General features: G+C 30.9%; 2 protein-coding genes across 4 annotated transcripts in view; one reads left to right on the plus strand and one right to left on the minus strand.

The window, feature by feature from the left end:
- The window catches only part of LOC143200107 (transmembrane protein 47), a 99,573-nt gene that overhangs the window by 9,760 nt on the left and 69,373 nt on the right, over positions 1–20,440 (minus strand). The window lies entirely within an intron of this gene.
- Positions 13,774–18,022, plus strand: LOC143199487 (uncharacterized). Of its 2 annotated transcripts, XM_076409322.1 has the most exons (4): positions 13,774–14,086; positions 14,147–14,265; positions 14,550–15,045; positions 15,148–18,022. In XM_076409322.1, the coding sequence occupies exons 1-4, from the start codon at positions 14,014–14,016 to the stop codon at positions 17,088–17,090; spliced, it is 2,631 nt and encodes an 876-aa protein (XP_076265437.1). In that variant the 5' UTR covers positions 13,774–14,013; the 3' UTR covers positions 17,091–18,022. The 2 variants fall into 2 exon arrangements, with proteins under 2 accessions (XP_076265437.1, XP_076265436.1); XM_076409321.1 differs by having other exon boundaries at positions 13,774–14,265.

A 20,440-nucleotide genomic window follows, 5' to 3' on the forward strand; every position in this document is an offset into this window, starting at 1 on the left:
AGTATCTTTTATTAAAATCTATACTCTTTTCCCAGATAATATTCTTTAAAGGTACGTAATTCGCAAGAACTGGCAACGTTGCTTGCTTGCACTTCATGATTCTCCAGAATTAGATTAGTAATAAGAGATAGCGTTATTCGGTTTCTGTTTTTGCTTATATATTTATTGATAGAAAACTGAAGCTTCACTTACGTAGTGATTTGTTTGATATAATTTATTTAGCAACATAAATTAGAACTAAATTAAGAGAAAACTAAACTTATCTTCATCTGACGGAAAAGTCTTGACGGGTTGAAACTATTAGATGAAATGGAATAAAGTAAACAATTGCATACGAGCTATTTTCGAAAAACTTATAACTTTCTATATCTAAACTTCAACAAGAGATTGCCTATTTACACTTAACGCATATTTGTCTTGGCTGAATGTTTACTCCCTCTTTTAACCATTATATCAACGCAGCGCACGGTGATAAAATGTGTATCAGCATTCAAACGTTCCAAACAATAGCCGATATGGGTTCATTGTCTCGAATGTATGGTTTTACGGTGACGAAACTTTGTTATCACCGAAAAAAAGACCATTGTATCGGAAACGTGTGCCCGTGTGGTCCTAAGGCAGTTTTGTTTCGTTTCTTTATTATTATTCTTGCTTTATTTTGAAGAAAGATTAAAGGACCGCCGGCCTGGGGGGGGGGTGTAGACCAAACAATAATGTTTTTCTAGAGTTGATGGTGTATAATGGTGTGGTTTCAATCGCTGTTGATTTAACAGGTATTTTTATGGCGTTCAAGTAACTTCCTGTTCTTGGTTCTTATTCGAATCGGATGAACTATAATTTATCATGGTTTATCATAGTATTAAACAAAAACAGAAGTTAACTTCTAACTAATCCCGTAGAACTTATCATCAGGTGTTTTCCAGCTCGCTCACTTGTACGAGGGTTACTATTTACATTTCGGAAATTGGCAACACTGTCATGTAAGTCCATTTGACATTTTTGACGATATACGTACTCAGAACATTTTGTCGCACGGACGCTTTTTGTTTATTCTATATTTAGTTGACAGTTTCGTCTCGGCAAAAAATGGAACTGAATCGTGAACATTTTCGTGCGATGATTTTTTATGATTTTCGACGTCGATTATCACAACAAGAGTGCATCAATCAAGAATTTTACTTTTGGCGATGAAGCTCCATCAAAAACCACCGTGTATGGGTGGTTTAGTGAATTCAATCGTGGTCGTAGTTTGCTGTCCAACGAGTTTCGTGAAGGTCGTCCAAAATCGGCTGTTGTGCCAGAAAACAACGATGCTGTGTGCGAAATGATTAAGCAAGATCTTCATGTCACCTATAGTGAGATTGAGGCATCTCTAAGTATTAATTCCACCAGCATATATGCGATTTTACATGAACACTTAGCTGTGCGAAAGTTTTCTTCGCGTGGATCCCACACAATTTGACAATCGCTCAAAAAAGGCTCGTGTCGATTGGTGCAAAGAAATGCTTAAGAAATTCAATCGCGTTTCTTCTAAAGACATTTATAACATCTTAACAGGTGATGAATCATGGATATATTTGTATGAGCCCGAAAGTAAGCAGCAGTTGATGTTCCAAGTTGAACCAAATCCAACAAAAGTTGTTAGCGCACGAAGCACTTCAAAGAAAACGGTGGCCTGTTTCTTCGGGAAAACTGGTCATATTGCAACAGTGCCTCTAGAGGATCGTAGAACAATAAATTCTGATTGGTACACTATCATTTGTTTTCGAGAAGTCTTCGGTGAAATAAGGAAAACAAATAAGAGACGCCGGATTGTTCTTCATCATGACAATACGAGCTCTCAAACAAGAGACTATTTGAGCACTCAAAACATCGAATTGATGGGTTATCCGCCATACAGCCCTGATTTGGCACCCAATAACTTCTTTTTGTTCGCATCCGTGAAGAATAAACTGCGTGGTCAACAACTTTCATCATCCGAAGAAGCTATTGAAGCATTCAAAAATCATGTTTTGAAGATAATCGGAATGGAATAAATGCTTTGAGAATTGGTTTAAGCGTATGCAAAAGTGTATCGATCATAGGGGCGAGTACTTTGAAAAACAATAAAAATGTATTGGCAGCTTAACTATTTGTTTTCTTCCTATTCCCGAAATATAAATAGTGACCCTCGTACATAATTTATTTGCCTTGATATCTAAGAGTGTTCAGATATCACCAGGGATTAGGACGTTGCACCAGAGAAAAACTAAATCAGATGGATTAGAATGAATAAATCGAACAGCGATAACAATACGTTTGTTTGCCTATTGCTCATCGTCAGTCTGTTCAGGTACCATGCATTCCATTCTAATAAAAGAATGGGAAAAGATAACGCAATTTGCTATAAAAATGTTTATCCTAAAAAAAAAAAAATAGAACCACAGGCAATGTATTATTGCGTTTTTATACCTAGTAAAGGCATGATAACCATCTTTGATGATATCTATCGTCAAATATATATTTTCCTTGGGCGTAGTGACGACAACAATACCTTTTGGCGCTCTGAGTCTTTACCGAACGTCAGTCTAAGTATTGTTATGCAACAGCTATTAAAGGAACAAACAATATATTTCATAACCACTATATCACGCTATTCTTTTCTTTATTGTTACATAACAATCGAGCTATAATAAAACGAACAAACCCTTAGTTTTCTTTAACAATTTGATGGAGAATGACGTGTCTATGAAGCTGGATGCAATTCTCTCTTTTGTATTTTCCTGCATACTATTCAGCTTACGTAAAACTATTCAGGTTATTATTAGGGTTGGGAACTATCTACTGAAAACAGTCGAAAAAGTCGATAGTCGCAGAACAGTCGATAGTTAAAAAACAGGAGGAAAGGACGGAGATAATTATTGGACCTATTAATTTTATGTGCTTAGTTTTCTTAACAAGCGAGACGGAGATGTACATATTCCTTCACGTACTAACTTTAAAAAAGAAAATAAAAAAACTAATTACTGAATACTATTATATATATAATATATATTTGAATGTTCTGTGGATCTGTAAAAAGGAATGGAATTTTTCTATGGAATTGTAATATAATAATTGCTATTTTCAAATAATATACTATAATAAATATAGACAATACTAAAGATGTACAATAACCATAAATACTAAATAAAAATTAAACATATACCTAATCTTAGAAAAAAAAACTAATTCATGACATAACTACTAGAGCTCTTTAAATAAAGTAAATACTTTATTTATTGAACGGAAATAGTTTTTAACAAAAATCGAGACAGTAATCGAAATATTACCTATTATTGCCATAAAAACAGTCAAAAGTATTTTAGTATTTATTAATCACAATTTAAATCCTTTTACCCTATTACATTAATAATCTTGAAAAATCGCTCCAAAATGCAGCTATATTAATATGCAATATATTGTTATTTACAAGCAAACTACCAAAAAAATCATAAAACTATATATATTACATATAAATCTATGTAAGCATAAATTGGGTAAAATTTTGTCACGGTCGTGGCTAGAAGACAGCGCCAGAACGTTAAAAATCGGTCAAATGAAACTAGTAGAACCAAAAATAGTAACTAAAAGTACACGACTGAAACAGTCGATAGTAAATGGTAACAAAATCAGTAGGACGGAAAATAGCGACTGAAAACAATCACTAGTAAAAAGTAGTAAAATCAGTCGAACCAAAAATACCGAGTGAAACAGTCGATAGTAAAAAGTAGTCAATTACTAAACAGTCGATAGTCGATTTCAGTCGATAGTTCCCAACACTAGTTATTATAATTTAATAGGGTTATGTACTAATTTTCATTCGCGTACGATAGATGGCGTAATATGATATTGATAATCTTGTAATGATAATTAAAGTAAATCTGTGATCACAAGCACCAATAACGATAAATAATAATATCATTCTATATATGTTAATAACGACGCTAAGTATCTCGTAGTTCTTATATATTTAAAAGGATTATTCCTCAGTACCGTAGAAAGTGGAAAGTTCAAGAGGTGTCTCGCTTGAGTCTAAATAAATAGAAACAAGCGAAACACAAAAAGAAATTCTAGTTGCAGCGCGGACTTTAAAGGAGGATCTTGACTTTCCCGAGGAGTGTGTATTTACTAAATCCCTTTCAGTGCTGGACAAGTAACAATCGCCCTCATAAGTAACGGACATTACTGAAATAACTGGTTGTATGTTATAGGAAGAAGCGTAATTTATTGAAAAGAATAGTTTGGTAGTTGGGTTTAGTAAATGCAAGCTAGAGCAACAATTTTGAGCCTTTTTAACGAGATGTATTGTCATTTCATTTAACATTTTCATTTTAGTTTTCAATGCAAAACATTTAATGTGGGGTTCAAGAATAATAACCTCAAAAGGTAGAGAACTGCTAAAAGCAATAAAGACAGATAATTTACAACATATCTCTACTGGCGAACCAACATATTGGCCTTCAGACAGAAATAAAAAGACAGACACTATAGATTTCTGTACTACAAAAAATATTGATACAAAGTGTCACGCAGAATCATATTTTGACCTGCCTTCTGATCATTCACCAATAATAGTACACTTTTTTCAAATATTGCCATCAAAGATAAACCCCCTTCTCTGTGCAATAATAGAACTAACTGGTCCTCATTTAGAGAAAACTTAGACCGAAACATCTCTCTAAACTTACCGCTACAAACTGAAATTGACTTAGAAATGGCAGCAATAAACATTACAAAAAATATACAGGAGGCAGCATACTCTGTAACTCTCAATAATGAAATATTTCAAAGAAAAAATACACATATATCATGTACAATACAGAAAAAGATTTTTTTGTTTGGTTAAAGAAACAATAATGAGATAAATTAATATTAAAAAAGTTCCTGGTTATGACTTAATTACTGGTAAAATTTTAAAAGAACTATCAGAAAAGGGTATGAAACTATTAACAATTATATTTAATGCTATGTTACGAATTAATTACTTCTCTAGTATCTGGAAAGTAGCTAAAATACTAATGATTCTTAAACCAGGAAAAATACCAGAAGATGTTACCTCCTACCGGCCTATAAGTTTATTACCGATAATCTCGAAAGTTTTTGAGAAACTATACATCAAGAAGCTAAACTATATAATAGAAAAAAGAAAAATTATTCCATAACATCGGTTTGGGTTTCGCAGTAAGCATGGGACTATAGAACAAGTGCACAGACTTGTAAACAAAATAAACACTGACCTAAATGCCACAAGATATTGTTGGGCTGCTTTTCTAGATATATCTCAGGCTTTTGACAAAGTATGGTATAGAGGCTTGCAGGTTAAACTAAAGAAACTTCTCCCTCATCCGGACTATCAGTTACTAAAATCGTATCTCACTGATAGACATTTTATTGTAAATCAAGGCGATGAACATACCGAATTAAATCCCATATATTCAAGAGTTCCGAAAGGTAGTGTACTGGGTCCAGTACTGTATCTTCTGTATACGGCCGATCTGCCCACCACAAAAATAACTACTGTGGCAACATACGCAGACGACACAGCAATCTTGACATCCCATGAAGATCCAGTCACAGCATCAATAAACCTACAAACCCACCTGGATCAAATACAATTACGGTTGAAGACATGGCGCATTAAAGTTAATGAAACAAAATCCACCCATGTAACGTTTACCCTGCGTAGAAGAACATGTCCAGGGAATATCAATCATCGTCAACTCCCCCAAGCAGAGCATGTTAAATATCTTGGTATGCACTTAGATCGACGTCTAACCTGGAAGAAGCACATATTCTCTAAATAGAAACAACTTGGACTTAAATTATATCAAATGGATTGGCTCATTGGGCGCAAATTCAAATTATCATTAGATAACAAGGTCAAGCCTATTTGGTCGTATAGAATGCAATTATGGAATACCGCTGGCAAATCTAATATATCCATCATTCAACGGTTCCAAAATAAGGTGTTGCGTGCCATTGTTGATGCTCCGTACTATATTTCAAATAAAGTGATACAACGCGGTATTCCTCTAGAACCTATAACGAGTGTAATTCAACGAGTTTGTGTGAAGTACTTCGAAAGAGTGTCAGTGCATCCCAATGTAGTCGCTAATCAGCTAAATATGCGACGTGATAGTGAAGTGTGTAGACTAAAACGTTTAACACCACCTGATCTGATTACTGGGCATATATAAACTTGAAACATGAACTACAAGTATGAATAACATATATTTTTTAGAAGGTGTCTCCAGCATGTGCACTGTTAATTTATCCTTCAATGATGACTGATGATCCAGTTGAGTATTATTTTCATGACAAATATAGTAATTCTGATTTTTTACACAACTTATTAACAAAAAACGGTTAAATAATCGTAAAATTTACAAACTACTCTAGGAATTTTATGAAGAGACTTTCAATATACATTTCAATAATTTAAAAATGTTACATTTTGCAACACATTTTTCAGTACGTTGGAAATGTCCGAATTTATACCGAGTAAATTGTATTTGCGGGAAGTTTTACTTTTTTACCTAATTTTGAATAGAAAGGTGGCTAAAGGTCACCGAGTGCTTTGTGAGATTTATGGTAACCAAGCTCCACCGATTTTAACGTACGTTGTATTCTCCAGACTTTGTTCCTGCTTATTACTTGTTCCGACATATGAGTCCTGACTTGTCTGAGCAGCACTTCACTTGGACATACTTAGAATAAGGTTTGAAATTTAAAAAATCCTTTAAAACTATGTTTAGGGCATATACATATAAAAAATAGCCCAATTTATCTAAAAAAAACTACAACAAACCTCAATTTACACCAGAAAACGATGGAAAAAAACACAGCAACCAACATAGGCAGAAATCCTGCGGAAACAGGATCGATAAATCGCCCCCTAATGGAGAATCGAACGAGACCGGGTCCTCTATTTTTTTTTTCGGGTAGCGGTAAGCGGGTCCAGGTCCATTTCAACGGCACGTGGCCCGATCCTTGTCAATATTTAAGTTTCCATCGATGGTGGAGATCGCGCGGCGGCGATGTAGGATCTTCCAATTTCCTCGAGGATATCGACGACGTATATTAACGACAAGGCGGACGATGGACGGAATTTCCAATCAGTTAACAACGATGTCCTAATGAATCGAACAACAACACGTCCGGAGTTACTTTGGGGATCGATCCGGAATGATCTTGATTATGTTTATAGCCCGGAAGATAATATACGATTCTATAAATTATGCACGGACTATACCTTCCCAATAAAAGAGCCGACTCAACTCACATCATAAATATACCACTAAAAATTTTGCGATAAACAAATTAAAGTAAAAAAGCGGGAAACTGTAATCAACGAGCCAATTATCGTCGGTAAACTATGTTTGCTAAGCTATTGTTTGTTCCGTAATTTCGATGATAGTCAAACATAAAGCCAATTCGGATCTATGCGTTACAAGTGTTGAAGCATAGGTAAATGAGATCAAAAAAGGCGCATATTTTTATTGAAGTATAGCTTGGCTTGTCCTCAATTTGTGAATTTAAGATAATTTATTCAATGTATATTACATTCTTCAAATATATGTATAATTAACAAGAACTGGCAACATGGACCGATGACTAAATCCAAAAAATTGCGTTTTGAATTGCCTTTCCACCAATTGCCATCGGTCTTTCAGTGACACTTAGCCCTTTACAGGCTCAAATGAAGAAATTGTTTTTACTAAAAAGGTAAAAAAGTTTAATATTAATACAAAGTTTGTCCCATATTAGTATGAATCTCAACCACTGTACGGTAGGGTACTGGTTGATTAATTTATTTAATAAAATTCAAATATATGTATAATTAACAAGAATTGGCAACATGGACCGATAACTAAATCCAAAAAATTGCGTTTTGAATTGCCTTTCCACCAATTGCCATCGGTCTTTCAGTGACACTTAGCTCTTTACAGGCTCAAATGAAGAAATTGTTGTAGTAAAAAGGTAAAAAAGTTTAATATTAATACAAAGTTTGTCCCATATTAGTATGAATCTCAACCACTGTACGGTAGGGTACTGGTTGATTAATTTATTTAATAAAATTCAAATATATGTATAATTAACAAGAACTGGCAACATGGACCGATGACTAAATCCAAAAAATTGCGTTTTGAATTGCCTTTCCACCAATTGCCATCGGTCTTTCAGTGACACTTAGCTCTTTACAGGCTCAAATGAAGAAATTGTTCTGCTAAAAAGTTAAAAAAGAGCGCTGGATTTGGAAGAGTGAATGGGTACTGATAAAATAAACCAAAGCAAAAAAACTAATATTTTTGTGACAGCTTAGATGATTTGAGACCGAGAAGTAATCGAGTCGAGTCCATTAAATAATAAGATCAGCAGAAAAAATCAATTCCAAATCAATTAAGATGGCGCTCAGTCCCGGCTCATTAGAACCCTCCAGTCGGATCGTTATCAATTAGCGAGACGGGCGTTAGAAAAGAAGTTAAGCGATACTGATGATATGCCTGCCCAGTCCTCCTGAAATATTCATCGGACACGGCAAACGAGGTTGAAACTTCGGTGTTGACAATTAACGTGACGTTGCGCGCAACCCTTGACGCGCCACCCACTCCCCCCTTTCATACCTGAAACGCCCTAATCCTGCCGGAATGACGCATTCCGAACGCTTGACGACCCAGGCCAGATTATTTTGCTTCGGACTGTTTGATGGTCTCATTGACCCATAGATGGCGTCAGTAAGACTAATTAACGCCGGTCGAGTTTGTTTCATATTTGGTTACGTTAACAAAAGCGGGTATTCTTTAGCCATAAACTTTTCGATCGGTATAAAAAATAAAAAGCAAAATAGTTGTGGACACTAAACAGATTCATTCATTGAATGAGTCACAAAATGCGGATGAATCACTCGTGCATTTCGACAGAAATCTCACAAAGAATATTAATAAAGCGCATACGTTAATACAATCACAATAACAAATGGCTTATATTACAAATTCTCGTGGAGATTAAATTATAATTCTAATAGAACTAATCAAAATAAAACTGTTTAAAAAACGATTTATAAAAAAGTAATTGTATTAGTACATATGTCATCTAAATTTGTAACATCAAAACGTCGCAATGTTGCCACATCAACTCTGAGTTTTGGTTCAGTTTGGCTTTGGCATACAACAAAATTCCAATCTAAATAAAACAATTGAACCAAAATGTTATCAAATATAATTTATTTTAACATCATATTACCTCGAAAAATTACAGTTAATTATACAGCAACAATTGTTTATAGGTTAGATTATCACTATTGCTTTCAAGAATTTTGCATACGTCTGACAACCGGACGACTTTAACTGGCTCATTCGTTTACGTGTTCGAACGAACGAGACAGCATTGCGTCTCTTTTTAATTAGAATAAAATGAGAAGGAAAATATTGTCTGACTCTTAAACGAATTTACAAATTGCGGCGGGTTAAGCTCATTTGTTTTGTTTATGTATGTGGGTCCTTTATAATTTTGTTCCTGTTTCAGCTACAAAATTACCGGATAGAAGAAAACGGACTTCTAATAATAATGAATAAGCAGATAATCCCAAAATACAATGAAAAATATTAACGCAAGTACAGGCCAACAACAGGTGTCAACAAAGTCATATAATTGTTTAATTACAAAAAACTGCAAACTTAATATGAAGTTAATCAATTATTCTTTTACTATGTATATCTCAGATAAATGACAGTCCTCTATTCATTCGGTAATATTTTAACAAATTTATTTGCACTACTGTATAAGATTACACGGGTTATTTCTATTTAATTATCTTTTAATCATGGAACTTTTATAATGATGACAGCGTAATGAAGACGTTATTGTATCTGTTTCTAAATAAATTCTAAATTTTTATCAATATAATTCCTGAATAAATTATTACATTATCAAAAATGTCATTAATTAGACGAAAATTATACCATTAATACATTGCTAATTCGCATCGCAATGTTTTGCTCTTATTTGATTCATTAACTAATAGTTTTAATATGTTACTGTTTGTTTAAATTATCAATCAATATTTAATTACCAACGTTATCATATTACAGACAATTGTATTTTCGTTATTTAATATTAATACAAATTTTGTCCCATATTAACTTGAACCTCCACCACTGTACGGTAGGACACCGGCTTCCACCACTTTAAAAATTTCCATGCAATAAACCATTTTTTCAATTTGTCTATCAATAAATTATTAATAAAATTAAATATTTAAATATAAATATAATTAAGTTAAGCAGTTTTCTTTTATTTTCTAATATTATGAAGAATGAATGAATGAAGAATATATTAGAATGTTATCTTATAATAACCCCAATGTTTATTCAGTAATTAGTATTAATTAATCTATTTAATAAAATTTACATAAAACAAAATGACTGCATTTTTATAAGGCCAATGCAATGAAAGCGTTAGCGTATTTATTTCTAAATAGATCAATCGTTTTTAAATTTCTATCAACATAACGGTTTAAATTATTGATATACTTAACACAAATAAATTTCCTGGATAAGATATTACATTATTAAAAATGAAGAAGGTCATAAATTAGACGAAAATTATACTATTAATACTTTGGTACTTACGTACATTTTTTCAATTTCTCTATCAATAAATTATTAATAAAATTGAATATTTAAATATAAATATAATTAAGTTAATCAGTTTCCTTTTTATTTTCTAATATTATCAAGAATAAATGAATGAATGAATGAAGAATATATTAGAATGTTATTTTATAATAACCCCAATGTTTATTCAGTAATCAGTATTAATTAATCTATTTAATAAAATTTACATAAAACAAAATGACTGCATTTTTCTAAGGCCAAGCGTTTTTTTCTAAAGCGTTAGCGTATTTATTTCTAAATAGATCAATCGTTTTTTAATTTCTATCAATATAACGTTTTAAATTATTGATATAATTAACACAAATAAATTTCCTGGATAAGATATTACATTATTAAAAATGAAGAAGGTCATAAATTAGACGAAAATTATACTATTAATACTTTGGTAATTTCGAACTTCAGGTTTCAAAAATCATGAAAAAATATCTTTTTTATGAGCTAATAGTCTGAATATGTTACGGTTTGTTTAAATTATCAATCAATACTTAATAATTAAGGTTATTACATCACAGACAGTTTTATTTTCGTTATTTAATATTAATACAAATTTTGTCCCATATTAACTTGAACCTCCACCACTGTACGGTAGGACACCGGCTTCCATCACTTTAAAAATTTCCATGTAATAAACCATTTTTTCAATTTGTCTATCAATAAATTATTAATAAAACTAAATATTTAAATATAAATATAATTAAGTTAAGCAGTTTTCTTTTAATTTTCTAATATTACCAAGAATGAATGAATGAAGAATATATTAGAATGTTATCTTATAATAACCCCAATGTTTATTCATAAGTTAGTATTAATTAATCTATTTAATAAAATTTACATAAAAGAAAATTACTGTATTTTTATAAGGCCAATGCAATGAAAGCGTTAGCGTATTTATTTCTAAATAGATCAATCGTTTTTTAATTTCTATCAATATAACGGTTTAAATTATTGATATACTTAACACAAATAAATTTCCTGGATAAGATATTACATTATTAAAAATGAAGAAGGTCATAAATTAGACGAAAATTATACTATTAATATTTTGGTAATTTTGAACTTCAGGTTTCAAAAATCATGAAAAAATATCTTTTTATGAGCTAATAGTCTGAATATGTTACCGTTTGTTTAAATTATCAATCAATACTTAATTATCAAGGTTATTACATCACAGACAGTTTTATTTTCGTTATTTAATATTAATACAAATTTTGTCCCATATTAACTTGAACCTCCACCACTGTACGGTAGGACACCGGCTTCCATCACTTTAAAAATTTCCATGTAATAAACCATTTTTTCAATTTGTCTATCAATAAATTATTAATAAAACTAAATATTTAAATATAAATATAATTAAGTTAAGCAGTTTTCTTTTTATTTTCTAATATTACCAAGAATGAATGAATGAAGAATATATTAGAATGTTATCTTATAATAACCCCAATGTTTATTCATAAGTTAGTATTAATTAATCTATTTAATAAAATTTACATAAAAGAAAATTACTGCATTTTTATAAGGCCAATGCAATGAAAGCGTTAGCGTATTTATTTCTAAATAGATCAATCGTTTTTTAATTTCTATCAATATAACGTTTTAAATTATTGATATAATTAACACAAATAAATTTCCTGGATAAGAAATTACGTTATTAAAAATGAAGAAGGTCATAAATTAGACGAAAATTATACTATTAATACTTTGGTAATTTTGAACTTCAGGCTTCAAAAATCATGAAAAAATATCTTTTTTATGAGCTAATAGTCTGAATACCGTTTGTTTAAATTATCAATCAATACTTAATTATCAAGGTTATTACATCACAGACAGTTTTATTTTCGTTATTTAATATTAATACAAATTTTGTCCCATATTAACTTGAACCTCCACCACTGTACGATAGGACACCGGCTTCCATCACTTTAAAATTTTCCATGTAATAAACCATTTTTTCAATTTGTCTATCAATAAATTATTAATAAAACTAAATATTTAAATATAAATATAATTAAGTTAAGCAGTTTTCTTTTTATTTTCTAATATTACCAAGAATGAATGAATGAAGAATATATTAGAATGTTATCTTATAATAACCCCAATGTTTATTCATAAGTTAGTATTAATTAATCTATTTAATAAAATTTACATAAAAGAAAATTACTGCATTTTTATAAGGCCAATGCAATGAAAGCGTTAGCGTATTTATTTCTAAATAGATCAATCGTTTTTTAATTTCTATCAATATAACGTTTTAAATTATTGATATACTTAACACAAATAAATTTCCTGGATAAGATATTACATTATTAAAAATGAAGAAGGTCATAAATTAGACGAAAATTATACTATTAATATATTAGTAATTTTGAACTTCAGGTTTCAAAAATCATGAAAAAATATCTTTTTTATGAGCTAATAGTCTGAATATGTTACCGTTTGTTTAAATTATCAATCAATACTTAATTATCAAGGTTATTACATCACAGACAGTTTTATTTTCGTTATTTAATATTAATACAAATTTTGTCCCATATTAACTTGAACCTCCACCACTGTACGGTAGGACACCGGCTTCCATCACTTTAAAATTTTCCATGTAATAAACCATTTTTTCAATTTGTCTATCAATAAATCTTATATATAAAAATGAATCGCAAAATATGTTCCTAAGCGCATAACTCAACAACGCCTGGACCAATTTGGCCAAATCTTTTTTTAAAATGTTCGTTGAAGTTCAGGGATGGTTTTTACGGCGAGAAAAATTAGAATTATTGCTGAAAAAACCCTAAAAATAGCCCTTTTTGTTTGAATTTGTTTCGTGTATCAGTTGACAATTCATCTGTCATCTGTCAAAAGTCATCTGTAACAGACAACTTTTTTTTTTTAAATTTGATATGACTTGAACTCAAATCCTTTTAATCCGTACGAATTGTTTTATTTATTTAAAATTTTTTATTTGTTTAAAATTTAATTCAAATTTTAAATAAATAAAACAATTTGTACGGCTTAAAAGGATTTGAGTTCAAGTCATATCAAATTTAAAAAAAAAAGTTGTCTGTTACAGATGACTTTTGACAGATGACAGATGAATTGTCAAGTGATACACGAAACAAATTCGTATATCGTGTTTTGTGCAGAGTGTTTAGTTAGTTAGTGTTTGTTTAGTTCGTGATTAGTGAAAAAATAATTTATATTTGATTCGCGTGAAGCGCGAGCGCGACATTCAACTAATAATCGCGCAAGTTTGAATCCAGCTGCTTTCAGTTACGATGTGTCAATTGACTACAGTAACTACCAATGTGTTGTTATTGGTTCTATGAACTTGGTTTGCTCACACTGTAAGGCATTAAAATACAAAAACGAAGCCAATGGATTGTGTTGCGCAAATGGTAAAGTGAAATTGATACAATTGGATCCACCACCAGAACCATTGTACTCATTGGTTTCAGGAATAGGAACAGATTCTATACACTTTTTGACACATATTCAACAATATAACAATTGCTTTCAAATGACTTCATTTGGGGCAACAAATGCAGTTCGGGAAAATTTTATGCCAACTTTCAAGGTATGTATTATAGCAGTTACTCATAATTATTTTAGCGAACAAAATTTTCTGTCACCAAAGTTAAGATGTGTTACTAATCTTCAATTTCTTAATCATTACGAAATATATCACTTAGTCATCATATTATATGGTGATTCAGTTTCAGTGACACTTTTATTATATTTTATATTTGATAGATATTAGTTAAAACTAAATATATACTTTTTAAGATCAAATATTATTTAAGTTTGATCATTGACAATCCATTAATTTATACCACACCATAATATTTTTTTTATTTACAGATACAAGGGCAAATATATCACAGAGCAGGTTCACTGTTACCAGTGTCAGATAGCGACAACAAATTCCTGCAAATTTATTTTATGGGCAATTCACCACAAGAAATTGATCTGCGTTGTGCACATAACAATTTAGTAAAAAGGTCTATTGTAGAACAATTACAAACTTTATTTCATCAACACAATCAATTGATTATATTGTTTAAAACTGCCCTGGATCTGATGCCATCCGATAATCACAAAATTGTAATCAGAGCTGATAAAACACCTGCAGGTCAACATACAAGACGTTTTAATGCACCAACTATTGATGAAGTTGCTATCGTTGTAGTTGGAGAAAACTTGGAATCCCGTGATATTGTTTTACATCGTCGGAATTTTCAATTACAACCTATAAAGGAAACACACCGCTCATATGATGCACTGCAATATCCCATTATATTTTGGCAAGGTGAAGATGGCTACGATTTATCAATAAAAATGATAAATCCCATTACAGGTAACTAAAATATTAGTTTAGCTATGGCGATAATATCTCAGTCACTATATTATGTATTTTAATTTTATATTTGAATGTTATTAAAACAAAATCTGTTTACAGGTTCTGAAACCAACAAAAAAGTCAGTTCAATGAACTATTATTCATACCGCCTAATGATTCGGGAAAATGCAGATAATCGCATATTGAAATGTCGGCGATTATATCACAAATATGTTGATGACATGTATGTTAAAATTGAAACGGAGAGATTAACATTCATCAGGTTGAATCAAACCAAACTCCGATCTGAAGAGTATATTCACCTTCGAGATGCGATTAATACTGATGGAAATGCACAGAATGTCGGTCGGATGACTATTCTTCCAGCAACATACATCGGAAGCCCTCGGCATATGCACGAATATGCTCAAGATGCCATGTCGTATGTTCGTCATTATGGTACAGCAGATTTGTTCATCACATTTACATGCAATCCGCAATGGATAGAAATTAAGCAGGAGTTATTACCTGGGAAATCATCCATTGATCGTCATGATATTACAGCCAGAGTCTTTAGACAAAAGTTGAAATCTTTAATGAATTTCATCGTAAAACATAATGTGTTTGGTGAGACACGCTGCTGGATGTATTCTGTGGAGTGGCAGAAACGAGGATTGCCACATGCACACATTTTGATTTGGTTGGTTGAAAAGATAAGGCCAAATGAAGTTGATGCAGTGATATCAGCTGAAATCCCTAATGTACAAGTAGATCCTGGATTGCATGAGGTAGTTATCAAAAACATGATACATGGTCCCTGTGGAACTCTTAATCAAAATTCACCGTGTATGATGGATGGTAAATGTTCAAAACGATATCCACGGACATTAATATCGGAAACAATTACTGGTAATGACGGTTATCCATTGTATCGTCGCAGATCGACAGCAGACAATGGAAAATCAACAATTGTCAAATTAAATCAACAAGATATTGAAATAGATAATCGTTGGATTGTTCCATATTCACCCATTTTATCAAAGACATTCAAAGCACACATCAACGTTGAATCTTGCCATTCAGTAAAATCGATTAAATACATTTGCAAATATGTAACCAAAGGGAGTGATATGGCTGTGATTGGAATTGGTGCAGAGAATTATAATGATGAAGTTACCCAATACCAAATGGGCCGCTATGTCAGTAGTAATGAAGCAGTTTGGCGAATATTTTCTTTTCCTATTCATGAGAGACACCCTTCTGTTGTTCACTTAGCTGTGCATTTAGAAAATGGACAAAGAGTGTATTTTACAGCACAGAACGCAGTACAAAGAGCTGCTCAGCCACCATCTACTACATTAACCAGTTTTTTTGAGACATGCCAAAACGATGATTTCGCACAAACATTGCTATATTCTGAAATGCCAAAATATTATACCTGGAATCAATCCTCAAGGAGATTTATACGACGGAAACAAGGAAAACCAGTTCCAGGATATACAGATGTATATTCCACCGATGCGATTGGCCGGATTTATTCAGTACATCCAAGCAATGATGAATGTTTTTATTTACGACTGCTATTAGTCAATGTACGTGGCCCAACATCATTCCAACAGTTACGAACTGTTGATGGTGAATTGTGTGGATCCTACAGAGAAGCCTGTCAACGTTTGCAATTGCTTGAAAATGACGCTCATTGGGATCAAACTCTCAATGATGCTGTAATATCATCACACACTCATCAAATACGAACATTGTTTTCTATAATCATATCTACATGCTTCCCATCAAACCCAATTGATTTGTGGATGAAGTACAAAGATTATATGTGTGATGATATTTTGTATCAAATACGGAATAGAATGGGAAATCCAAATATACAAATCAGTGAAGAAATTTACAATGAAGCATTGATTTCAATTGAGGACATGTGCTTGATAATGTCAAACAAACTATTAATTCAATTAGGCCTGACCGCGCCCAATCGTCCAATGCATGACGCTTTTAACCAAGAGTTGCATCGAGAAAGACTGTATGATCTCAACGCTTTGAAAGAATAAATTCAAACAAATCTTCCACTGTTAAATGAACAACAGAAGTATGTATTTGAAACTCTTATGAAAGTAACAAATGATGAAACTGGAGGGATTTATTTCTTAGATGCACCTGGTGGTACAGGAAAAACTTTTTTTATTTCATTAATATTAGCAACAATTCGCTCACAAAATAAAATTGCACTTGCACTCGCTTCGTCGGGAATCGCAGCAACTTTGCTTGAAGGTGGTCGAACAGCCCATTCAGCACTAAAATTGCCATTAAATATGCAAAGCAATGAAACTCCAACCTGCAACGTTTCGAAGAACTCTGCAATGGCAAAGGTTTTGCAGCAATGTAAATTGATTGTTTGGGATGAATGCACGATGGCACATAAAAAATCTTTGGAGGCTTTAGACAGAACCTTAAAAGATCTACGTAGCAATAATAACCGATTTGGTGGTGCAATGATTTTATTAGCAGGAGATTTTCGTCAAACATTGCCAGTGATTCCACGATCAACGCCAGCTGATGAACTCAATGCATGTCTAAAGTCCTCCAATTTGTGGAAACATGTTAAAGTACTTCATTTAAGCAAGAATATGCGTGTCGAGTTGCAAAATGACCAATCTGGAAACATATTCTCTAAACAACTCATTGACATTGGTAATGGCAAATTTCCTATAGACATGTTGACGGCTTGCTTTTGCTATGACTATAAACAAGTCCCAGGGGCAATCATTAAGTGTTTGTGGTATTAATCTAGAAAACCCATGTTTCTCACATGGTCAATTGTATGTTGCCTGTTCCCGTGTTGGAAAACCATCAGATTTGTTTATCTATGCGCCAGGTAATCAAACAAAAAACATCGTATACCACAAAGCAATATAATGATAATAATAATAATAATTATGATTCACATGATTAACAATAAAGCGATTACTTACTTTTCAATCCTTATATATGTTTTATTTAATTATTTTTTATTCACAACGCCCTATCACCAGGGTGATGGTTCTGTTCAGGAGAATTTTTTAAAATACGTAGGCACAAAAACTGCCACATTACAAATCTTTTTGACAGGACGAAGTCTGTCGGGTCAGCTAGTTATTAATAAAACTAAATATTTAAATATAAATATAATTAAGTTAAGCAGTTTTCTTTTTATTTTCTAATATTACCAAGAATGAATGAATGAAGAATATATTAGAATGTTATCTTATAATAACCCCAATGTTTATTCATAAGTTAGTATTAATTAATCTATTTAATAAAATTTACATAAAAGAAAATTACTGCATTTTTATAAGGCCAATGCAATGAAAGCCTTAGCGTATTTATTTCTAAATAGATCAATCGTTTTTTAATTTCTATCAATATAACGGTTTAAATTATTGATATACTTAACACAAATAAATTTCCTGGATAAGATATTACATTATTAAAAATGAAGAAGGTCATAAATTAGACGAAAATTATACTATTAATATTTTGGTAATTTTGAACTTCAGGTTCCAAAAATCATGAAAAAATATCTTTTTATGAGCTAATAGTCTGAATATGTTACCGTTTGTTTAAATTATCAATCAATACTTAATTATCAAGGTTATTACATCACAGGCAGTTTTATTTTCGTTATTTAATATTAATACAAATTTTGTCCCATATTAACTTGAACCTCCACCACTGTACGGTAGGACACCGGCTTCCATCACTTTAAAATTTTCCATGTAATAAACCATTTTTTCAATTTGTCTATCAATAAATTATTAATAAAACTAAATATTTAAATATAAATATAATTAAGTTAAGCAGTTTTCTTTTTATTTTCTAATATTACCAAGAATGAATGAATGAAGAATATATTAGAATGTTATCTTATAATAACCCCAATGTTTATTCATAAGTTAGTATTAATTAATCTATTTAATAAAATTTACATAAAAGAAAATTACTGTATTTTTATAAGGCCAATGCAATGAAAGCGTTAGCGTATTTATTTCTAAATAGATCAATCGTTTTTTAATTTCTATCAATATAACGTTTTAAATTATTGATATAATTAACACAAATAAATTTCCTGGATAAGATATTACATTATTAAAAATGAGGAAGGTCATAAATTAGACGAAAATTATACTATTAATATATTAGTAATTTTGAACTTCAGGTTTCAAAAATCATGAAAAAATATCTTTTTTATGAGCTAATAGTCTGAATATGTTACCGTTTGTTTAAATTATCAATCAATATGTTATTACATCACAGACAGTTTTATTTAGTATTAATACAAAGTTTGTCCCATATTAGCTTGACTCTCAACCACTGTACGGTAAGATGATTAATTTATTTAATAAAATTTAAATAGAAATAATAATGTAAATGTAATTATTCAGAAAACTACTTTGTCTTATGTTGTGGATATTTATCATTGTCACTGCTGCTTATTATAAATTATTCCAGAGTATCATAGATTTCTACTGTGATTACTGATGTTAAAATCATAATATTCCGAATAATTCGATGATAAACAATTAAAAATAGTAAATGTACATAAATAATTTATAGAAGTCGAATTGCGAAAATTAATGTGATTTAGAAACTATATGTCATTATTTTAAATTCAAATCTAATATTTAATTATTAACGGAATTTTCCCGGAAAAGTTTTCGCAATGTAGAGTTCACAAAATTTATATTTCATTTGAAAACTCCATTAAAAATATCAGGTATAATTAATATTAAATTATTAATTAACTATTGATATAATTGATACAAATAAACTGCCTGTATAATTGATTACATTATTAAAAATGAAGAAGGTCATAAATTAGACGAAAATTATACTATTAATATATTAGTAATTTTGAACTTCAGGTTTCAAAAATCATGAAAAAATATCTTTTTTATGAGCTAATAGTCTGAATATGTTACCGTTTGTTTAAATTATCAATCAATACTTAATTATCAAGGTTATTACATCACAGACAGTTTTATTTAGTATTAATACAAAGTTTGTCCCATATTAGCTTGACTCTCAACCACTGTACGGTAAGATGATTAATTTATTTAATAAAATTTAAATAGAAATAATAATGTAAATGTAATTATTCAGAAAACTACTTTGCCTTATGTTGTGGATATTTATTATTGTCACTGCTGCTTATTATAAATTATTCCAGAGTATCATAGATTTCTACTGTGATTACTGATGTTAAAATCATAATATCCCGAATAATTCGATGATAAACAATTAAAAATAGTAAATGTACATAAACAATTTATAGATGTCGAATTGCGAAAATTAATGTGATTTAGAAACTACATGTCATTATTTTAAATTCAAATCTAATATTTAATTATTAACGGAATTTTCC

Source organism: Rhynchophorus ferrugineus, unplaced genomic scaffold (assembly GCF_030347505.1).
Source record: "Rhynchophorus ferrugineus isolate W39M unplaced genomic scaffold, kcgeb_rfMv2 rfM7, whole genome shotgun sequence".
Lineage (NCBI taxonomy): Eukaryota > Metazoa > Arthropoda > Insecta > Coleoptera > Curculionidae > Rhynchophorus > Rhynchophorus ferrugineus.

Excerpts from the sequence above, each read along its gene's own strand:
- LOC143199487 (XM_076409321.1), top strand. The coding sequence starts at position 14,014 with ATGAACTTGGTTTGCTCACACTGTAAGGCATTAAAATACAAAAACGAA. Across the intron at positions 14,266-14,549 it reads ATTTTATGCCAACTTTCAAG|ATACAAGGGCAAATATATCA; the intron begins GTATGTATTATA and ends TTTTATTTACAG. Across the intron at positions 15,046-15,147 it reads AATGATAAATCCCATTACAG|GTTCTGAAACCAACAAAAAA; the intron begins GTAACTAAAATA and ends ATCTGTTTACAG.